The sequence below is a fragment of the Callithrix jacchus genome, chromosome 16 (assembly GCF_049354715.1).
Source record: "Callithrix jacchus isolate 240 chromosome 16, calJac240_pri, whole genome shotgun sequence".
NCBI classification, from domain to species: Eukaryota; Metazoa; Chordata; class Mammalia; order Primates; family Cebidae; genus Callithrix; species Callithrix jacchus.
The window spans coordinates 1,998,586-2,019,329 of NC_133517.1; the positions used below are offsets into that span (position 1 = coordinate 1,998,586).

Sequence of the window (20,744 nt, forward strand, 5' to 3'; positions counted from 1 at the left end):
CGTGTGGAAGGACCCTGACCCAGAGATTGTAAAGTCTGATGAAACTTTTTTGCCAGAAGGAATGGCTTCTCCATACCCAGTGGTGGCCTCGTCCCCTCCCCAACCCACGCTGCCATCTGCCTTTCCACCTGTGTGTGAGCAGATAAACCCTGTGCTCCCAGACAGGGTGATGGCCTCCCCTGAGACAGGTGACAGGCAAAATACGGTTGATTTTCCTCAGGTGCCCCCTCCAACATCCTTATTTGCTTTTACACCTGTAATTAGACTAAAGTCCTGGTGGGCTCCTAGAAGTGAGGTTGGGAGTATGACCCATGAGGAGATGTGCCAGATTCGAAAAGAACTGTTTGAGTTCTATAATCGGCAGAAACAGAAATCTGGAGAACAGCCATGGAGACGGACATGAAGGGTATGAGATAATGGTGGAACAAACACAGTTGGATCGGGCTGAATTTATTGATTTGGATCCACTAAGTAGGGACTCTGCTTGGGGAGTTAAAAAAGGTTCTAACAGTTTATTTGTTTGGCTAGCTGAAATATGGATTAAAAGATGGCTCACTGTGAGCAAGCTGGAAGTGTCTGATCTCCCTTGCTTTAATGTAGAGGAAGAGATCTAAAGGCTTACGGGGAGATTGGGGTGGTGGAGTGGATGAGTCACTTTAGACCTCCTCTCATCCCAGCTGGGCGGGTCCAGAAGATACACCCTTGAAGAATACCTTGCAGAACACATTTGTGAGGGCAGCACCTGCTTCTTTGAAGAGCCCTGTAATTGCTCTTTTCTACATGTCAGATCTAATGGTGGGAACCACAGTCACTCAACTACAAAATTGAAATGCAATGGGGATAATTGGATCTCAAGGAGGCAGGGGCCAACTAGGGGCACTCAACCATCAAAGGCAAGGTGGGATAGCTGCCGTAATGGACAGCAGAAGCTAATTAATCAGTGCTCCTAGAAGCGAAATTGATAGGAAGCCTGCTGCATTCCTACTTAATTTATATAAGGAGAAAAATTCTAGGTTGAATGGACAAAAGACTAATTTGAATTAGTAAAATACAATCATGGCCCATCAATTAATTTCCAGACTTGAGACCGTTTATAAACCCAGAATCCCTTGAAGGAAGGGGAGATGAGTCCCCTTGAGGAAGGACCCCACTACATCATCAACAATTTATGCAGTGAATCTTCCCCCATCCTTCCCCAAGGAGACCTCCCGGCTTTTACCAGGGTAACTGTGCACTGGGGAAAGGGAAGTAGACAGTGCAGGGACTACTGAACACTGGCTCTGAGCTACCACTGATTCCAGGGGACCCAAAATGTCACTGTGGTCCTCCAGTTAAAGTAGGGGCTTCTGGAGGTCAGGTAGTTAATGGAGTTTTAGCTCAGGTCTGACTTACAATGGGTCCAGGGGGTCCCCAGACTCGTCCTGTGATCATTTTCCCAGTGCCAGAATGCTTAATTGGCATGGACATACTTAGCAGCTGCCAGAACCCCCACATTGGCCCCTGACTGGTAGGGTGAGGGCTACCATGGTGCTATGGTGGGAAAGGCCAAATGGAAGCCACTAGAACTGCCTCTACTTAGAAAAATAGTAAATCACCCAAAAACAGTATCTGTCGGGGTCCAGCACGTCTGCCAGGGGACTACCGACCTGCAGGAGTCCCCGAGACCGCCAACGTAGATGTCTCGTTCAACCTGAGGGAGAGAGTGCACGGAAGTGAAAGAAAATAGAAAAGCGGAGTCTGGAGGGCTGGCTTAGGCTATGTCCAAGCAGCAATTTTATTTTTGCAATATGTTTCATTATATACTTTTCTGAAGTCAAAGTGGTTTACACCAGATCAATGTACTTAAGTTACAGAAAGCAAGTTACGCCCACTAAGTTATGCCCAGTAAGTAAGTTAATCCCATTAAGTAGGTTACTTCCAGTAATTAGGTTACACCCAATAGGTCAAGGTAAGTAAGTTACATCACACCCTGTAAGCTATGGGAAGTAAGTTACAGTTACACCCAGTAAGTTGGTAAGTTACCAAGTGTAAATACTTAATATTTTACAATGAAGGTAACAAGGTCCAAAATGAACACAATCAAGCAATAAACCATAAGAAGCCGAAAGTGGACACAATGCCTCCCAAGTCCTCATATCCATAAAGTAATGTCTGCTAATTATTTAGAATAACATAGTTCCTCTCTCAGTTCCTGCTTTCCCTCAGCTCAACTCCCCCAACCAGGGATCTGTGTCTGGGCTCAAGCTCACCATATGGTGAGGCCCATTTCCCAGGGGCCTCACACGGGAGCGATCCCCACAGATTCCCTCAAGTATCACATCCCTGGAGGAACTGAAGGTATTAGTGCAATCATCAGGGACTTGAAAGAGGCAGGGGTGGTTCTTCCCACCACATCCCCATTCAACTCTCCTATTTGGCCTGTGCAGAAGATGGATGCATCCTGGAGAATGACAGTGGATTATCATAAGCTTAACCAGGTGTGGCTCCAATTGCAGTTGCTGTACCAGACGTGGTTTCATTGCTGGAGCAAATGAACACATCTCCTGGTACCTGGTAAGCAGGCATTGCCTTGGCAAATACCTTTGTCTCCATTCCCGTCCATAAGGCCCCCCAGAAGCAATCTGCCTTCAGCTGGCAAGGCCGGTAACACACCTTTACTCTCCTGCCTCAGGGGTATAGCAACTCTCTGGCTTTGTGTCCTAATCTTATTTTTGTGATGGTTAATACTGAGTGTCAACTTGATTGGATGGAAGGATACAAAATATTGATCTCAGGTGTGTCTGTGAGGGTGTTGCCAAAAGAGATTAACATTTGAGTCAGTGGCTGGGGAAGGCAGATCCACCCTTAGTCTAGAAGGTACCATCTAATCAGCTGCCAGTGAATACAAAGCAGGCAGAAAAATGGGAAAAGGTGAGACTGGCCTAGGCTCCCAGCCTACATCTTTCTCCCTCTAACATCAGAATCCAAAGTTCTTCAGTTTAAGACTTGAACTGACTCTCCCTGCTCCTGAAGCTTGCAGACAGTCTATTGTAGGACCTTGTGATTGTGTAAGTTAATACTTAATAAACTCCCATATATATACATATATATGCATAGATATACACATATCAGGATATGTGTGTGTGTGTGTGTGTGTGTGTGTGTGTGTGTGTATCCTGTTAGTTCTGTCTTTCTAGAGAACCCTAATACAAGTTCATATTACGAATATTTTGGGGAGATGTAGCAATGGGTTTTTCAATACTTGTGGCTTTTGAATTTTGTTTTTTTTTTTTAATGGAGCCTTGTTCTGTTGCCAGGCTGAAGTGCAGTGGTGTAATCTCGGCTCACTGCAATCTCTGCATCCCGGATTCAAGCAGTTCTCTGCCTTAGCCCCCAAGGAGCTGGGGTTACAGGTGCCACCACCCCATCCTCAGTAACGCTTGCTAATTTATCATTTAATGTGTAGAAACGGATAATTTGCATCACTTTGATGGCCAATGACATCAAAGTGACCCCAAACTGTTAGGCTTGAAGACTTCATTGCTTTGTTGATTTCCTCTAGTTTTCAGTACAGGAAGAGAAATCATTCAGCTTCCAGTTTTGCTGTCTTTTGCTCTGGTAGATGGTTGATGAAGTCCATTTGTCATGGTTTCATCATCACTTCTTCCTCAGCATTATTTCAGACTGGATTTCTCCATCGTTTTTCAGACTAGTTCCCAACTTTTATTTTTCTAATTAAAATTAATTTTTGAAGTGCCTGTCAATGTCTGTGACCTTCATTCTACTCCTAACCTGCTTTTTCTAGGAAGACTCTTCCGCGTCTCCCACGGTGGGAGCCATTCTCTTACACCACCGTGTTTGCCTAGTAAAAACCAGATTCCTACGCTTGCTCAACAGTGAAACGATTGGAAGAAGCTGTCTTCACCTGTGTCATAACTTCCTCAAAAGAGCTTCATCCAAAGGCACGATTTCACAGGCTCCTGCAAAGCTCGCTTTGTTTCTGCAGTTTCTCAGGCACGTTGGCAACGCCAAGCGTAGATAAACTATTTGAAGGAGTCGAGGTCATTTTTCAGGATCTGTGACCGACAAGATCCCTTTTTGTAGAGTAGTTAACGTTGGGCGATGCCTAGGGGCTAAGAAGCCTCAGTGCCCTTAGCTATTCCTGCCTTCGTCTTTCCACCTATCTGCCCTTCGCATATGAGGAGATAATTAGTAGTCAATTGATTAGAGAGCAATTTCAACATTTTCCAATATACTTAATATAAAGCAACAAAGCAGACGGCTGAAATGACTAAAACCACGACAGTTCACAGAGCGCGGTTTCATCAGAGATGCTCGCTTTATTTTAATCAGAACTCGCCTTAATTTCAGTTTGTAAGTTGTTAACACTAAAACTCTTTAGAGTTAGAGTTTGAAGAGTTCCCTAACTTGAAAAATCCAGCCGGCTGCTTTCCTGGGCGCACTGGTCAACGTTGGCGATGTCACCGGGGGGAAGTATCGGAACCCGCCACGCCCCACCAGGGAGGCCAGGGAAGCTGGTCCCGGTGCCCTCGACCTCCTCGGTTCTCCGCTTTCCAACCCGGGAGATATCGCGGTGCCGCACCCAGAGGGCAGGTCGGGCCCCCTCCTGGGGCAGGGGCGGCGGGCGCGACGGCGGGGCCAGCATTCCCGAGCAAGCAGGAGCTCGGCAGGAGAGCGCACCCGCACCTTTGCGCCCAAGGCACCGCGATCCCCGCTCCTCCTGGCCGCACCCCTGCGCCGCCTTCTTCTGTCCCGACCTAGGCGCGGCGGGTTCTACAGACCCCGCCAACCAAGGGAAGCCGCGACGGACCCCGAGGCTGAGCGGGAAGGGCAGGCGAGGGCGGGAGACAGAGCTCGGGGAGAACCGCTGGGGCGATGCGGCGGGTACCCTACTGAGTCCTCCCAGGGACGGCGACCGGAGAGCGAGCCCGGGGTCCGGGTCCGAGGCAGGCGTCGCGTAGGAAGCCCTGAGACCCGCTGAGTCCGAGGCTGGGGTCCACCCCGGCAGGCAGCGCGGACTTCCGAGGGTCCCGCACAACGGGACACGCCCTCATCGGGGGACGACACTGCCGCCCCAGGCACCGCCTCCCGTTCCCGCCCCCGCGCCCCGTAAGTAAGTTACCGCACGCTGGGGGCCGGGTCCCAGAGCAGCTCCAGCCGAACCCCGGACGCACACGAGGGTTGGCGCGCGGCGAGGACTGCGGCCTGCCGGGTAGCCGCGCCCTGGGTCCCGCTGGTCCTCTCCTGGGCCGCGCACTCTCCAGACCCGCGTCAGGATCCTCCGCGAGCCCCCTGCTCTCTCCTCCCGGCGTGGGAACATGCGGCTGCCTAAGCCCGGCACCCAGCTGCCCGCGCTCCTCCTGCTGGCGCTGGCTTTGTCCCCCCACGGAGCTCACGGGAGGCCCCGAGGGCGCAGGGGAACCCGCGTCGCGGATGAGGAGCCCAAACCGTTGCTTGTCCTCTCCGCGGCCGGAGTCGGCCGCGCTCCCAGCGGCTTCCAGAGCGCAGGTATGATGTCCAAGTCCCGCCCCATCCTTTGCCCTGCGCCTGGGGCTTCCTGGATTCCCTTGGGAGCCGGTCGAGGCACGGGTTTTAGGAAGCCTGAAATTAGTACAGCAGAGAACAGAGCATCTCTGCAGATTCCCAGCTCCCTGAAAGAGGTCATGAGCGTATTAGATTTACCAAGGTCGAGACTTAAGAAATCAGACTGGCAACGGGACCAGCTTTTTATGTCCCTCCTCAGGTGTGGGAGGCCTTTTTGGAAATAAACTGGTAGAGCAGCCCAAAGACATGGGTTTCAGTCCCACCGGGCGAGGGTAGTGGACAGGTTAGGTCCCTGTCAACGCCTCATTTCTGGGTCTTCCGGGGTTTTGAGAATTAACTAAGATTGCTGCCCGCAGACACCTGACCGTGCCAGGAACGCCCCGTTCTTCTCCCCCTCACGCTGGCCGCAGGGAGTGGTTGAGGACGCGCCAATTTCAGCAGACGGCGACTTATGTTACAGGGACCGTTCCCGGATTATTTTAGAAGGGCGCAAGACGCAGGCGGCTGCTCCCAAATCAACTTTGGACAGTTGGCTTCCTGCTACTTAGATGCCCGAGGGGAGTGGAAGGAATGAGGAAGGAAGAAGTCGCCGCTCTAGAGGGTCATGAGACACCCACAGGCAGAGAAGTCGCGTGAATGCGGGGAAAACGGAAAAGCCCCTGGAAAAGGGGGTTCGAGGGGGCGGCCGGGCACGTGGGGAGGCGCTGGAGGGAGGAGGGCAGGATGCGCAGGGAAGGAAGGTGGAGACAGAAGCGAGAAGCTCCTCGCACGTGTCTGTTCGCACCCAGCAAGAGCAGAGCAAGGTGGAGCTGCCCGCAAGGCTGGGACAGAAGGGACCCTTCGCAGGGGCACTTGGTGGCCTGCACTGGACTTGGGGAGAGAAAGCCCAGGATGGCCTGGGGATGCCCCGCAGCTAGCGGCTGGCTGTGGGACCATAGCTCCTGACCCCTTCCCCTCAGGCTTCACGGCTAAAAAGGCAAACAAGGGTTTCTTAGTGCCATTTTTCTTTCACAATAATTGTAATATAAATATGTACTTATTCACTCCATAAACTTTCTTCAAGTTCCTATCTGTCGCCACTCAGAGGGCGGAGGCCACCCAGAAGAGCAGACGGCAGTGTCTTTGCTCTCCCGCACACCTGGGTGTGGAGGGAGGGGCTGGTACAGACTTGCACTGAGTGAGCAGGTTTTCTGCCCCGGGGAGGGGATGGAGAAGGCGGGAGGCTGAGGTGGGCTGCCCAGCCGGTGTGTGGATGACCTGGGCAGAGCCTCGCAGTCCAGCCGGCCACTGGGGAGCCCTCAGGACGGGAGGGCACAGGGTCAGTGTCCGCAGCACAGCCATGCAGCTATGGTGCACACGGATCCTGCGCTTTGACTTAAAATTATTCTAGCCTAAGATATTTATCTCAGAGAATAAAATGTCAGTTTGGAATGTGAACGGCCTGGGAGAAAGGCTCTCAAAGCACAGGAGCAACAGGGCACACATTCAGTCAGACCTTCTGTTTCATTCAACAATCTTTTCTCTTTGATTCAAAGACAGTGAAGACTTACTGAAGTGAGTTACAGGGATTAAACAATATTTTATTTATGTATTTATTTATTTATTTTGAGACGGAGTCTTGCTCTTGTTGCCCAGACTGGAGTGCAATGGTGCGATCTTGGCTCACTGCAACCTCCGCCTCCCAGGTTCAAGCCATTCTCCTGCCTCAGCCTCCCAAATAGCTGGGATTAGAGGCCCGCCACCATGCCCAGGCTAATTCTTTTTTTTGTATTTTTAGTAGAAACGGGGTTTCACCATGTTGGTCAGGCTGGTCTTGGACTCCTGACCTCAGGTGATCTTGCCTCGGCCTCCCAAAATGCTGGAATTACAGGTGTGAGCAACCGCACCCGGCCAACAATATTTTAAAGTTAAAAGTGGCAACCCTCTGAAATTTTAAAAAACAATATGGTCAGACACAAAGTGCCCTGTGGGTGCCTTGAAAGTCATTGCTTTCTGTGAATGTAGTCTTACCTTTTGATTGCTTGTACTATATTCACAGGGAAGAAAAGGGTGGCCCATGACATCCGTATCTGAGTCTGTGAATGGAATACTTGGATCGGGGACAAACAAGGGCTCGAGAATACAGAGGACAAGGTCCTCTCTGGATGGTCTCATGGGGCACACTCAGCAGGTGGCAGGGGTTACATTCATTCAGGAGGAGAATATCCCCCAGGTGCTGGAGGGATGTCCTAAGTGCTATGTCTTGTGATTTCTAATAGATTTAAAAACAAAGTAGGGCAGGGGTTGTACCCTGAACTTTAAGTCAAAAGAATAAAAATTAATTACTACATTAAAGAATTACTCATGGCGGGGTGCGGTGGCTCATGCCTATAATCCCAGCACTTTGGGAGGCCAAGGCGGGTGGATCACAAGGTCAAGAGATCGAGACCATCCTGGTCAACAAGGTGAAACTCTATCTCTACTAAAAATACAAAAATTAGCTGGGCATGGTGGCGTGTGCCTGTAGTCCCAGCTACTCGGGAGGCTGAGGCAGGAGAATTGCCTGAACCCAGGAGGCGGAGGTTGTGGTGAGCCGAGATCGCGCCATTGCACTTACTCATTACTACTGCATTAATTGATGAAGTGCTAAAACAGCCACACCTAAAGAATTCTTTATAGATACAGCAAAAATAAAAGATACTTCAGAAGGAAGAAAGGAAATCTAACACATGGGCTAGGTTATGTGGACAATGAGCGATAATCTTGCTTCTGTCATATGCTGATGAATTCAATTTTGGTTCAGTTGTGTTACTTTTGAGGGCTTTATCCAGCCAATCTTTTAGAGCCACATATATGCTATTCTTGGGAAAAACATTTCTTGTGAGTGCTTAATCTGTTTTATTATCCGGTTCAGTATTTTACATTACTTTGGTAAAATTTTTAACATATGGTAATCAGATAATAACTGCACATTTCAGAAACATTCACAATAAGGTATTTTGAAATATATTGGAAAACCCTTGCTGCAGAAAGAATTCCATTGCCGGCCGGGCATGGTGGCTTACACCTGTAATCCCAGCACTTTGGGAGGCTGAGGCGGGCGGATCACGAGGTCAAGAGATCGAGACCATCCTGGCCAACATGGTGAAACCCTGTCTCTACTAAAAAATACAAAAATTAGCTGGGTGTGGTGGCGCGCGCCTGTAATCCCAGCTACTCAGGAGGCTGAGGCAGGAGAATTGCTTGAACCCGGGAGGCGGGGATTGTGGTGAGCCGAGACTGCGCCACTGCACTCCAGCCTGGCGACAGAGCAAGACTGTCTCAAAAAAAAAGAATTCCATTGCCTCATCTAGGAAACCACATACTGTATTTAGAAAAAGTTAGTTTAAAACTGTTACAGAAGATTACAAAGAGAGATATAAGCTTTCTTGTAGCCACTTTTTGCATTATGTAACTAGATCACCCTTCCATGCGGGATGTACCACCATCCATGTTTTAAAATGTATCTGAGATTTGTTTTAATCAGAGGCAGTAAGACACAGACACGTGGAAATGACCGTCAGGAAGGAAGACGTTTATCTTAACCGGTCCCTAAAGACAGGAGCACAGCGCACCACACAGGGCCACAGGGGGAAGCACCAGGGCAGGTCAGGAGGAAGGAAGGACGGGGAGAATGTGGGTAAGAGGTTGTGCTGAGATTTCCCCAGGAAAGCCAAGGGCTTAGGACTGGCAGGTTTGAATGATTTCAGTAGCCCCTGGCACTAAGGACTGCCTCTAGTTGTCAGGTACCTGACCCTGGAGCGATGAGGGCAGAGGAACGTTGGCCCAGAGTCTGAGAGCCCAGTAGAGGGGGTGGTGAAGGTGTGCGCTCTGCATTGGTGCTTTGTAAATGAAAAGGGAGCTCGCATCCTTTCTTTACCTTGTCCTTTAAATTTGTATATTCATTATCTGTTGAATAGCTCAGGCACAGAATCTCAATCTTGATCCTTTCCTAGCTAAGCCTGTGTTTTGTCTCTGTGAGTTTACTCTCTAGGAATGGCTACCCTGGGAGGCGCAGTCTCTCCAGAGTCAACAAGGCCCCACAATGTCAAAGCATCAGAAACACAGAAAATAAAAATGCATGCTTAATACAGTTCACAGGGCAAAGTCCGATATCCTCTGCCAGCTTCTCCTGTGTTCCAGACCCCCATCATCTCTTCCTGCCCGGGACCCCGCCTGGACTCCAGTTGTCAGCCGTTACCTTAGGTGGCTGCTGGACACTTTGCCGCAAATGACCCATCTCTTCCTCTAAAGGATTCCTGATTCCACAGTTACTCTTGCTTTGCTCTCTTCTTCTCTAGCCGTTCCTTCTTTCTCCAAGCACCTCTTCTTGAGCCTTTAAATATTTGTGTACCCCAAGGTTCCATGTTTATCAATGGATTTTTCACAAAATCCATGGAAGATTCCAAAAGGTATCTTCTTCCTTTTTCTTTACCGTGTCCTTCAAATTCACATATTCATTAGCTGCTGAATCTCAGCTACAAAATCTCAAACTTGACCGTTTCCTGCCTAAACCTGTTTTCTGCCTTCAGACATGCTCCCTGTCCTTTATTTCTGGTCACAGTAAAGGCACGTTCTGTTTGTTGGAGATCGTGCTTCTGGGGTGGTTAATTTACTGTGGGATTAACCATCTTCTGGAGTCTCCCAGTTGTTTAGTTTGTTGATAAGACTTATCATTGTCTAATCCGAGAACAGCATTAGGGCTGGATCCTGTGTTTCCTGCGAGAACTAATCTACTGTCATTGGGTTGTCATTTTTTTGTTGTTGTTGATTTGAGACGAAGTCTCACTCTGTTGCCCAGACCGGGGTGCAGTGGCGCAATCTCAGCTCACCACAACCTCTGCCTCCCGAATTAAAGCAATTCTCCTGCTTCGGCCTCCCAAGTAGTTGGGACTATAGGCACATGCCATCATACCCGGCTAACTTTTTTTTTTTTTTGTATTTTTAGTAGAGATGGGGTTTCACTACGTTGGGCAGGCTGATCTCAAACTCCTGACCTTGTAATCCGCCCACCTCGGCCTTCCGAGGATTACAGGTGTGAGCCACTGTGCCTGGCCGACATTCTTAATAATTGATTACACATAAAAATCTTAACGCAATGTGAAATGAGGTACATCTATTTGTTTTTGAAATGTTTCAGTTCAGAATTTTTATAGGAATCTCGTTTATCTTTTTAAGTGTCTGTGGAAATGATTATTTTAAATCTGGAAGGAGGATTAGCTAGATTAAACCAGAAACTGAATAAATCATTTTCATGAGCTCAGTCTTCAGATGAAATTGCTAAAATTTAAATTAAACATGAATTGTCCTGTGGTTAAAACAAGAAGAAAATCTACTTTACAACGTGATTTTGTACTTTTTCAAGTTTTCTGGACTCATTTAATATTCTGTCCTTTGGTGAATATGCAATCTAATGTATTATAATATTGTATAATATAGGACTTCGAAAGGATTTAGAGCTTATTCAGTTTATCTACTTGAATTTTTAAAAGTAAGCCAAGGACCTTTGGAGGTTTGGCTGGACACAGGGTTTTCCTTTGGCTGAGAAGGCAAAGCATGACTGTCCAGTCTTAAGAGAGGACACAAGACAGGTTGGGTACAGCATATGACTACGTGTTTGAAGTCAGATCATTTAAAATGAATTTTAGGTCGTTCTTGTAATATAATCAGTGAAATGTTACAGATGCTGCAGCATCCTTTTTTTTTTTTTTTGGAGTCTCACTCTGTCACCCATGCTGGAGGGCAGTGGCATGATCATAGCTCACTACAGTTTCTAACTACTGGGCTCAGGGGAGCCTCCTGCCTCAGCCTCCCAAGTAGCTTGGAGTACAGTCATGCACCACCACGCTCAGCTCATTTTAAAATTCTTTTGTAGAGATAGAATCTCACTATGTTGCGCAGGCTGGTCTTGAACTTCTGACTTCAAGTGATTTTTGCACCTTGGTCTCCCAAAGTGCTGGATAACATTGTGTCCAGCCCCACAAATATATTCTATTAAGCACCGTAGTTCATTTTTAGAAATAATTTAAACACCAGATGTATGAGAGTCAAGTCGCTTGCTTACACAACACTGCATACATTTTTCCTCGCTCTGTCAGCCTCGAGGGGCGAAAAGCAGTCACACTCTTGTCACCAGGAGCGCACCAAGCCTCCGATCTTGGTTCCTAATGCCATTCTCCAGTAAAAGGAACCAGGGTTCATTGGAGAAATCCCTCAAATGAAGACTAGGACAGAAAACATTAAGAAATAAGCCTAGAGTATCTGGTAATGCCGCAAAGTTTAAAAAAAGTGATAAAGAAATACAAAGCAATAAAAATAACAACAAAAACCTACCAGCGACAGAGTCAAAGGAACGCAGGAGCAACTGAAACATTTTGTAACGGCCAGAACCAGAGCATCTGAGATACAAAACAAAGAACGTAGTATTCAATTATAACACAAGAACAGAAAATGAAATACCGCATGTTCTCACTCATAGGCGGGTGTTGAACAATGAGAACACATGGACACACGGAGGGGAGCATCACACACTGGGGTATGTTGGGGGGAATAAGGGTGGGACAGCAGGGGGTGGGGAGTTTGGGAGACATAGCATGGGGAGAAATGCCAGATATAGGTGAAGGGGAGGAAGGCAGCAAATCATGCTGCCACGTGTGTACCTATGCAACTATCTTGCATGTTCTTCACATGTACCCCAAAACATAAAATGCAATAAAAGAAAAAAGATCATAACATAAAGTATAAAATAAATATTCATCAATCATTGTTTGTGTAAGTAAATGATTGACTAAATAAATAACTGGAGGGGAAGAGACAAGCAGCTCATGCAGAAGAATTCTAAATAAGGCATGTAGATACTATGTACTCAAAGAAGGGACATATAACTCCCCAGTCCTCAAGTGTGGGCTCAGCATAGTGACCTCCTTCTGTGAGGTACAGTGACAGGGAGGGGAAGGGGGAGGCGGCGGGGGTGGGGAAGGAGGAGGCGGCGGTGACCTCCTTTTGTGAAGTACAGTGACAGGGAGGGGAGGGGGAGCACGGGGGTGGGGAGGGAGGAGCTTTGCTGTAAGAAACCTGATACCCGGGGCCTCAGCCAGGAAGGCGAGGTCAGCATCAGCAAAGATAAATTACGCTGAAAGGGTGTGCCCCTCACAGCATGTGCTGAAAAGGACATTTTCCCTCGGTGGTCTTCCTAAAACCCACAAGAATTTAATCACAAGAAAAGCAGCAGGCAAATCTCAGATGAGGGACATTCTACAAAATACCTGACCAGGCCTCCTCCAAATGGTCAAAGTTACCAAAACAGGGAAATTTTGAGAGACTGTCACAGCCAAGAGGCGTCTAAGGAAACATAATGACTCAGTGTAATGTGGCATTCTGGGACAAAAAAAGGATGTTAAGGAAAAGTGAAGGAAATTTGAAAGGAGTATGGACTTCGGTGAGTAAGGATGTGTCACTAATTGCAAGAAATGTGCCACACTAATGTAATGTTAATAATAAGAGACACCAGGGCCGGGCATATGGGAATGCTCTGTATTATGTAATTTTTCTGTGCATCTAAAAGTGCTCAATAATAAAACACTTATTTAAAAAATTTTGTATCACTCTTGAAGGTGGTTCACATCTTCCAAAACATTGAGTTTTGGTTTTAGGATGTAAATACTGTCCTTTAAAGGTATTTGTCATGGAAAGAATAACTGTATAAATAAAAATTTAATTTTCTAAAGCTACATAGGAAAATCAGAAAAAAACCTAAATAACATCACTACAAAAACTTTAAATTACCTGGAGTGAGTAATGATTTAAAAATATTTCTGGTCGGGGAAAGTGGATCATATCTGAAATTTCAACTCTTTGGGAGGCTGAGGCAGGAGGATTTCTTGAGGCCAGTAGTTTGACACCTGCTTACACCTGACATCTCAGCAATTTGGGAGGTTAAAGGCAGGAGGGATCTCTCAAGGTTAGGAGTTCGAGACCAGCTTGGGCAACAAAGTAAGATCTCTTCTCTACAAAAAGTTAAAAAAGGAAAAAAGAATTAGCCGAGCATGGTGGCATGCCCGTAGTCCCCGCTACCTGGGAGGCTGAGGCTGGAGGGTTGCTTAAACCCAGCAGTTTGAAGCTGCAGTGAGCTGTGATTGCCCCACCACACCTCCCGCTATGGTGACAGCCCAAACATAAATATTTTTTATTTTGGGAAGTTTTTTTAAGTCAGGATTTTTTTTGTTGGTGCGTCTTTACAACTTGTACTGGCTGAATTAACTAGCTGATTTCTTTCACAGGAGACTGTAATAAAACCTCACATTACAGAATATATTTATTTATATAAAAGTTATGCCCCCTTGAAAGTTTGTAAATAAGTCATTTTTTTTGGATGTCTTGGTTAAATCATTAAAAATAATTTTGATCAAATTATTGTGAAAATAATTAACTTTTATAATGCAAATAATTCCAATTTATTTTTTTAGTGAATTCAGATTTTGCACATTAGGAATTTAATTGTTCCCCTTCCCCCAAAATATGTTGAGGATCTAGTCCCCTAGTGCCTCAGAGTGTGGCCTTATTGGGAAATAGGGTCACTGCAGGTGTAATTAGTTAGGATGAGGTCTGTCATACTGAAGGAAAATTGGCCCTTTTTCAGTATGACTGGTGTCTTTTTTTTCTTTTTTTTTCGTGACAGAGTCAAGCTCTGTTGCCAGGCACCAGGCTGGACTGCAGTGGCACGATCTTGGTTCACTGCGACCTCCGCCTCCCGGGTTTAAGCAATTCTCCGGCCCGAGTAGCTGGGACTACAGGCACACACCACCACGCCCAGCTAATTTTTGTGTTTTTTAGTAGAGACGGGGTTTCACCATGTTGGCCAGGATGGTCTGGATCTCTTGACCTTGTGATCCGCCCGCCTCGGCCTCCCAAAGTGCTGGGACTACAGGCATAAGCCACCACGCTGGGCCGACTGGTGTCTTAATAAGATGATGGCTATGGGAAGATAAAGACACAGGAGAACTCCGTGTGACAATGCAGGCAGAGACAGGAATGAAGCATCCACCATTCAAAGAATGCCAAGGCTTGCCGGGAGCCAGCAGAAGCTGAACAGGCGAGGCAGGATCGTTCCCTCAAGACCTCAGAGAAACCATGGCCCTGCCCACGTCTTGGTTTCAGACTTGCCTCCAGCACTGGGAGACAGTCTGTTGATACAAGCTATCCCATTTGGGGAACTTCGTTATGGTGACCCTAGAAAACAAATACGAAATATGTGGCCCTTTGTGAAGGCAGAATCCGTCTGAACTTACTCCGAATGGGAAGTATGAGAAAGCGCTAGCAACTACTCAGCTCTGTCTCTCCACCTCAGAAGTGTCACACAAAATTATAGCAATGGGAGGATATCCAGCACACTGCGTACTAGTGAAATAAAAGTCTGACTCTGTCAGTCTAGGCTTTGCCCATACCTCTAACATGCTCCCAGAGGATGCCGCCACTGCTGGTCTGTAGAACACAGCAAAACTTTAGAAGATCATAAGCAACATTTGAGTTTACTTTTTTATCCTCTGCGTAATTTGCAGCCTAGATGGCATTTACATCTCATTAACCACCCAGCTGATGTGTGTGTGTAAAAAAGAGAGTTACACACATACATCCCTCTATTTAAATATCTAAAACTGGAATAGAAGCATGATATAAAAACATGTATTTACAAATATTTATACATTTCCAAGTATATACTGGTACAGATGCTATGTAACTGCATAAGGAAAGAAGAAGGCACACATTTTATGACAGTTTATTTTTAAATGTTTTTAATTTAGCATTTTTATGTATTTATTTATTTTTGAGACCGCTCACTCTGTCACCCAAGCTGGAGTGCAGTGTTGCAATCTCAGCTCACTGCAACCGCTGTGTCCCACGTTCAGTTGATTCTCCTGCCTCAGCCTCTCGAGCAGCTGGACTGCAGGTGCACGCTACCGTGCCCGACTGAGTTTTGTATTTTTAGTTACACCATGTTGGCCAGGCTGGTGTCTAACTCCCGACCTCAAGTGATCCACCTGCCTCAGCCTCTCAAAGTGCTGAGATTACAAGTGTGAGCCACTGCGCACAGCCAATTTAGTATTTTAAAAAAAAATATTTCTGTACTATATTTAAAAGTCAACTTTAATATATTAAAAGGTCATGCTGGAGTCGGCCCTTTTTCAATATGACTGGTGTTTTTAATAAGATGACAGCCATGGGAAGATACAGAGACACAAGAAAACTGCATGTGAGATGAAGCCAGAGAGTGAAGTAGCTTTTTCTACTATTATATATTTAATATAGTAAAGGTTTTTCTGCTATATATTTAAAAAATTTGAATTTTTTATGATATTGAAATTAAATTTAAATTTTTCTCCAAACACAGTTCTTATCAGTAACTCTGTCAGTACTGCTGTAATAAAGGTGATTGTTCTTATTTTTGAAATGGGAACTTGTTATACATTGATTAGATTGATTAGGATTGATTAGTCATGAGATTAATAGTGCCATGTCTTTAAAACAAGTAACTCAAAGTGCTGCTTGCACAGCAAGCCTTTTAATTTAAGTACCTCATGTAATGCTAGATTGAAATGTAAAATAATTCCTATAGTACTTCACAAAGGACTGAGGATCCACTGACGAGGCGTGCCAGCGGTAAATCATATCAGAGCAAATGACCTTTATGATAAGATAGTCACATTATATGCAGGTAGAAGCATCATTCTCAGCATACTGACACAAGAACAGAAAATGAAATACCGCACGTTCTCACTCATAGGTGGGTGTTGAACAATGAGAACCCATGGACACAGGGAGGGGAGCACTACACACTGGGGTCTGTTGGGGGCAATGGGGGAGGGACTGCGGGGGGTAGGTAGGGAGTTGGGGAGAGATAGCATGGGGAAAAATGCCAGATATAGGTGAAAGGGAGGAAGGCAGCAAATCACATTCAACACCCACCTATGAGAAAGAACATGCGGTATTTCATTTTCTGTTCTTGTGTCAGCTTGCTGAGAATGATGGTCTCCAGGTTCATCCATGTCCCTACAAAGGACACAAACTCATCAATTTTGATGGCTGCATAGTATTCCATGGTGTAAATGTGGATCATGGCTCTTTTTTAAACAAGAATATAGCAATGAGAGATAAATGTGCCAACATATATATGCACATCCATATGCAAATCTATTTCTTTAAAAGATTTTGTAAACTTACAGTTGATGAGGGTGGCAGGTGGCAACCGTTTTAGTAAATAAAAACTAGAAATGTTTAGAATTGGGTGAATGAGACAGTCATTTATTCACGTTGTTCCAAGATAACGATCACCCATTACCTAGAGATCTTTTCCTTTTTAACCCTTCCAAATAATGTAATTCTTTATACAATTGTAGTTATACACCACAGGAGTGAAGTGTACATTTTATTTTATTGTTTATTTTGTTTTTTAATTGGCCAATAATAATGGGGTCCATAGTGATGTGTTCATATATAATGCACAGTGATCTGATCAGGGTCATTAGCGTATCCATCTCAAACAATTATCATTTCTTTGTCTTGGGAAGGTTCAATATCCTCCTTCTAACTACTTGAAGCTGTATAGTATATTACTGTTTACTACAGTCATTCTACAGCGCTACGGGACACTGGCACTTCTTTCTTCTATCCAGCTGTTATTTGAAGCTTACATTTTATTTTATTTGTTTATGTTTCTTTTGAGACAGAGTCTCACTCTTGTTGCCTACACTGGAGTGTGATCTTGGCTCACTGCAACCTCCACCTCCTGCGTTCAAACGATTCTCCTGCCTCAGCCTCCGGAGTAGCTGGGATTACAGGTGTGCACCACCATGCCCAGCTAAGTTTTTTGTGTTTTTAGTAGAGATGGGGTTTTGCCATGCTGGCGAGCTGGTCTTGAACTCCTGACCTTGTGATCCACCCGCCTCGGCCTCCCAAAGTGCTGGAATTACAGGCGTGAGCTGCTTTTAGACTTGTGCCCTCCAACGCTGCAGCCATGAGCTACGAGATGTTGACTCAACACACGGCTGGTCCAAACGGAGATTTTCCATATGTGCAAAATATACCCTGGATTTTGAAAACTTAGTGCAAAGAAAGTAAAATATCACATTAGTAATTAATAATGATAATAGGCTATACTCGGTTATAATACATTATTATTATTATTTTCCGTTTTAATTTTAGAGATGAGGTCTCACTGTGTTTCCCGGGCTGGTCTCACACTCTAGGGCTCAAGCAGTCCGTCAATCTCATCCTCCCAGAGTGCTTGGATTACAGGTGTGGGCCACTGTGCCTAGCCAGATTATTACATTAATTCACTTGTTTCTTTTGACTTTGTAAATGTGGCTACTAAACATATAGAATTACATGTGTGGCTCCCATTCATCTCATTGTTGATTCTGCTCTCTTAGAGCATTTTCCATCACAGAGAAATCAACTAGTTGCATTGTTTTGGGGGAGTTCTCTTTTTATTTATTTATTTTGTTTTTTTGAGATGGAGTCTTGCTCTGTTGCCCAAGCTGGGGTACAGTGGCTCGATCTCTGCTCACTGCAACCTCCACCTCCTGGATTGAAGCGATTGTCCTGACTGAGCCTTCCGAGTAGCTGGGATTACAGGCACATGCCAGCACGCCTGGCTGGTTTTTTTTTTTTGTATCTTTAGTGGAGACGGGGTTTTGCCATGTTGATCAGGCAGGTCTTGAACTCCTAACCTCAGGCGATCTACCCACCTTGGCCTCCGAAAGTGCTGGAATTACAGTAAGCCACTGTGCCAGGCCTGGGGTAATTTTCTTACATTGTTTACTTAATATTTTGTGGATCAAAACTATCAGGTGTATCTAGTCACTAAATACAAATTGATTTTCAATCAACTAGTTTTTATTGAAAAATTAATACAGGTTTATAATTTAAAAAGTGAAAAGTACTAAAAAGGGTGTGCATGGAAAAGTATCCCTTCTCTCCACCCCCAGAATCCTGCTCCCTGGCTCCTCCCACCATTTTAGTTTGTTTTTAGTACAAATAGGACTGTACTGCAGGGCAGGGATTGGCAAACTAGGAAGGGCCACATGGTCTGTATTCTGGGCTTTGGGAGCCGTGCTGTCTCTGCCACACCTACTCAGTTCTGCCTTGTAGTGAAAAAGCAGCCCCTGACGACCCCTATGCAGATGGATGTAGGCATGTTGCAGCAGAGCCTTATTCACAGACAGGTGCAGGCTGGCTTTGCTCAGGAGCCGTCATTTTCTGGCCCCTGCATAGGCCAGTGCTAGTCCATACGGTTACGGTCACGTGCCACAAAAGGACGTTTCTGTTGTCTACGGACTGCGTATGCCATGGTGGGCCTGTAAGATTATAATACTGTATTTTGTGTTCCTTTTCTATGTTTAGATATGTTTAGAGTCACACACTCACCGTGCTGTTACAGCTCCAGACAGTATTCAGTGCAACAGGCTTTGTAGCTTAGGAGCAACAGGCTGTACCATCGAGCCTAGTGTCGGGACGCTCTACCACGGAGGCTTATGTAAGTGCGCTCTATGATGTCCCACCACGAAGGATACACCTACTGATGCATTTCTCAGCGCATATTCCCATCATCAAACAGCCCACGACTGTTCGCCTTTGTAAACCTTTTAACTTGTCTCTCTGCATCCATCCTTTGCCCTCCATACTATAACCCAAAGAGTACCTGAGACAGGTCTCAATCATTTAGAAAGCGTATTTTGTCTGGGTTAAGGATGCACCCGTGACACAGCCTCAGGAGGTCCTGCTTACCTGTGCCCAAGGTAGTTGGGGTACAGCTTGCTTACATTGTAGGGAGACTTGAGACATCCATCAATATATGTAAGATGTACATTCATTGGGTTCAGTAAGGCATGACAAGTTGAAGGGGAATGGGGTAGAGAAAATGGGTTTGAGGGAAAAACGGGGTGTGCAGGGAGGTGGGTGGAGTTTTCAGGTCATAAGTAGATAAGAGACAAAAGTCTGTATTCTTTTGAGTCCTTGATCAGCCTTCCACTGAATACTTAATTTAGTGTGGGTCAGCGAACCTGCATTTTTACATAGTCTGTAGGGCAGGGGAAGCAATCAGATATGCATTTGTCTCAGGTGAGCCTCAGAGGGATGACTTTGTTCTGTCTGTCCTCCATGCACAGAGAATTTCCTTGTGGGCAAATCATGAGGGAGGTATGTAGCTTTCCATCTTTGTAGCTAACTTACGTAGGAATAAAATGGGAGGCAGGTTTGCCTGACATGGTTCCCAGCTTGAGTTTTCCCTTGGTTTAGTGATTTTGGGGTCCTGAGATTTATTTTCCTTTCACAATACTTAGGCATCATTGATTTTTATTATTAAAAATAGTTTATGCTGGGCTCAGTGGCTCATGCCTGTAATCCCAACACTTTGGGAGGCTGAGGTGGGAGGATCACTTGAGCCCAGGAGGTAGAGGCTACAGCGAGCCATCATCGCACCACTGCACTCCAGCCTGGCCCACAGAGCAAGATTCTGTCTCAAAAAAGCAAAGTTTATTTATTAAAAATACTTTGAATGGGATATAAGTTTATTTGTTTTTAATGCAAATCTTTAGAGTGTGCCGCATAATGTTTTGACATATGTATACGGAGTGCAGGGGTTACTGTGGTCCAGCAGATCATATCCGTCCTCTCACAGGTACCCTTTTTTTGGTGGTGAGAACCGCTGAACTCTGCTCTCTTAGCCGTTATCCTGCATACAGCACATCACTATTCCCTGCAGTCCTCCTGCCACACCTCAGACCTCTGGACTTCTCCTGCTACCCATCTGCAGCTTTGGATCCTTTGGGGCCAGTTTTCCCCATTCCCTCCCGCCCACTAATTATCTTTTGAAAATGAAGCGTAACCGCGCCATTGCTTTGCCTAAAGCCCTTTGATTCCTCGTCACCCACAGCATTAAGCACAAAGTTTGTGTCCGGCTTGACTCTGAAGCCCGTCTGCAGCCTCATCTCACCCCTCTCTTCTTCAGCTGCTCCGGACATTTCCTCCAACACTTGAACACGCTGCAGCCCTCCCCTTTCCCATCTCTTCTTACCTGCTTATCTCTGGCTTCAGGTGTCGACTTAAACCCCACTTCTCTGTTTCAGTTAAATCCATCTGCTGTGCATTCCTGCGTTCCTATATGATGTTTGTGCTTTGAAGTTAAA

The 20,744-nt window shown here is 45.9% G+C and overlaps 1 protein-coding gene across 1 annotated transcript in view; it reads left to right on the top strand.

The window, feature by feature from the left end:
• Positions 1-5,144: 5,144 nt before the first annotated feature.
• ALKAL1 (ALK and LTK ligand 1) overlaps positions 5,145-20,744 on the top strand; it is a 28,416-nt gene continuing 12,816 nt past the window's right edge. The window contains exon 1 of the mRNA XM_002758893.5: positions 5,145-5,508. Coding sequence (XP_002758939.2) covers positions 5,319-5,508 — 190 coding nt within the window. The 5' untranslated portion in view covers positions 5,145-5,318. The remainder of the gene's footprint in view (positions 5,509-20,744) is intronic.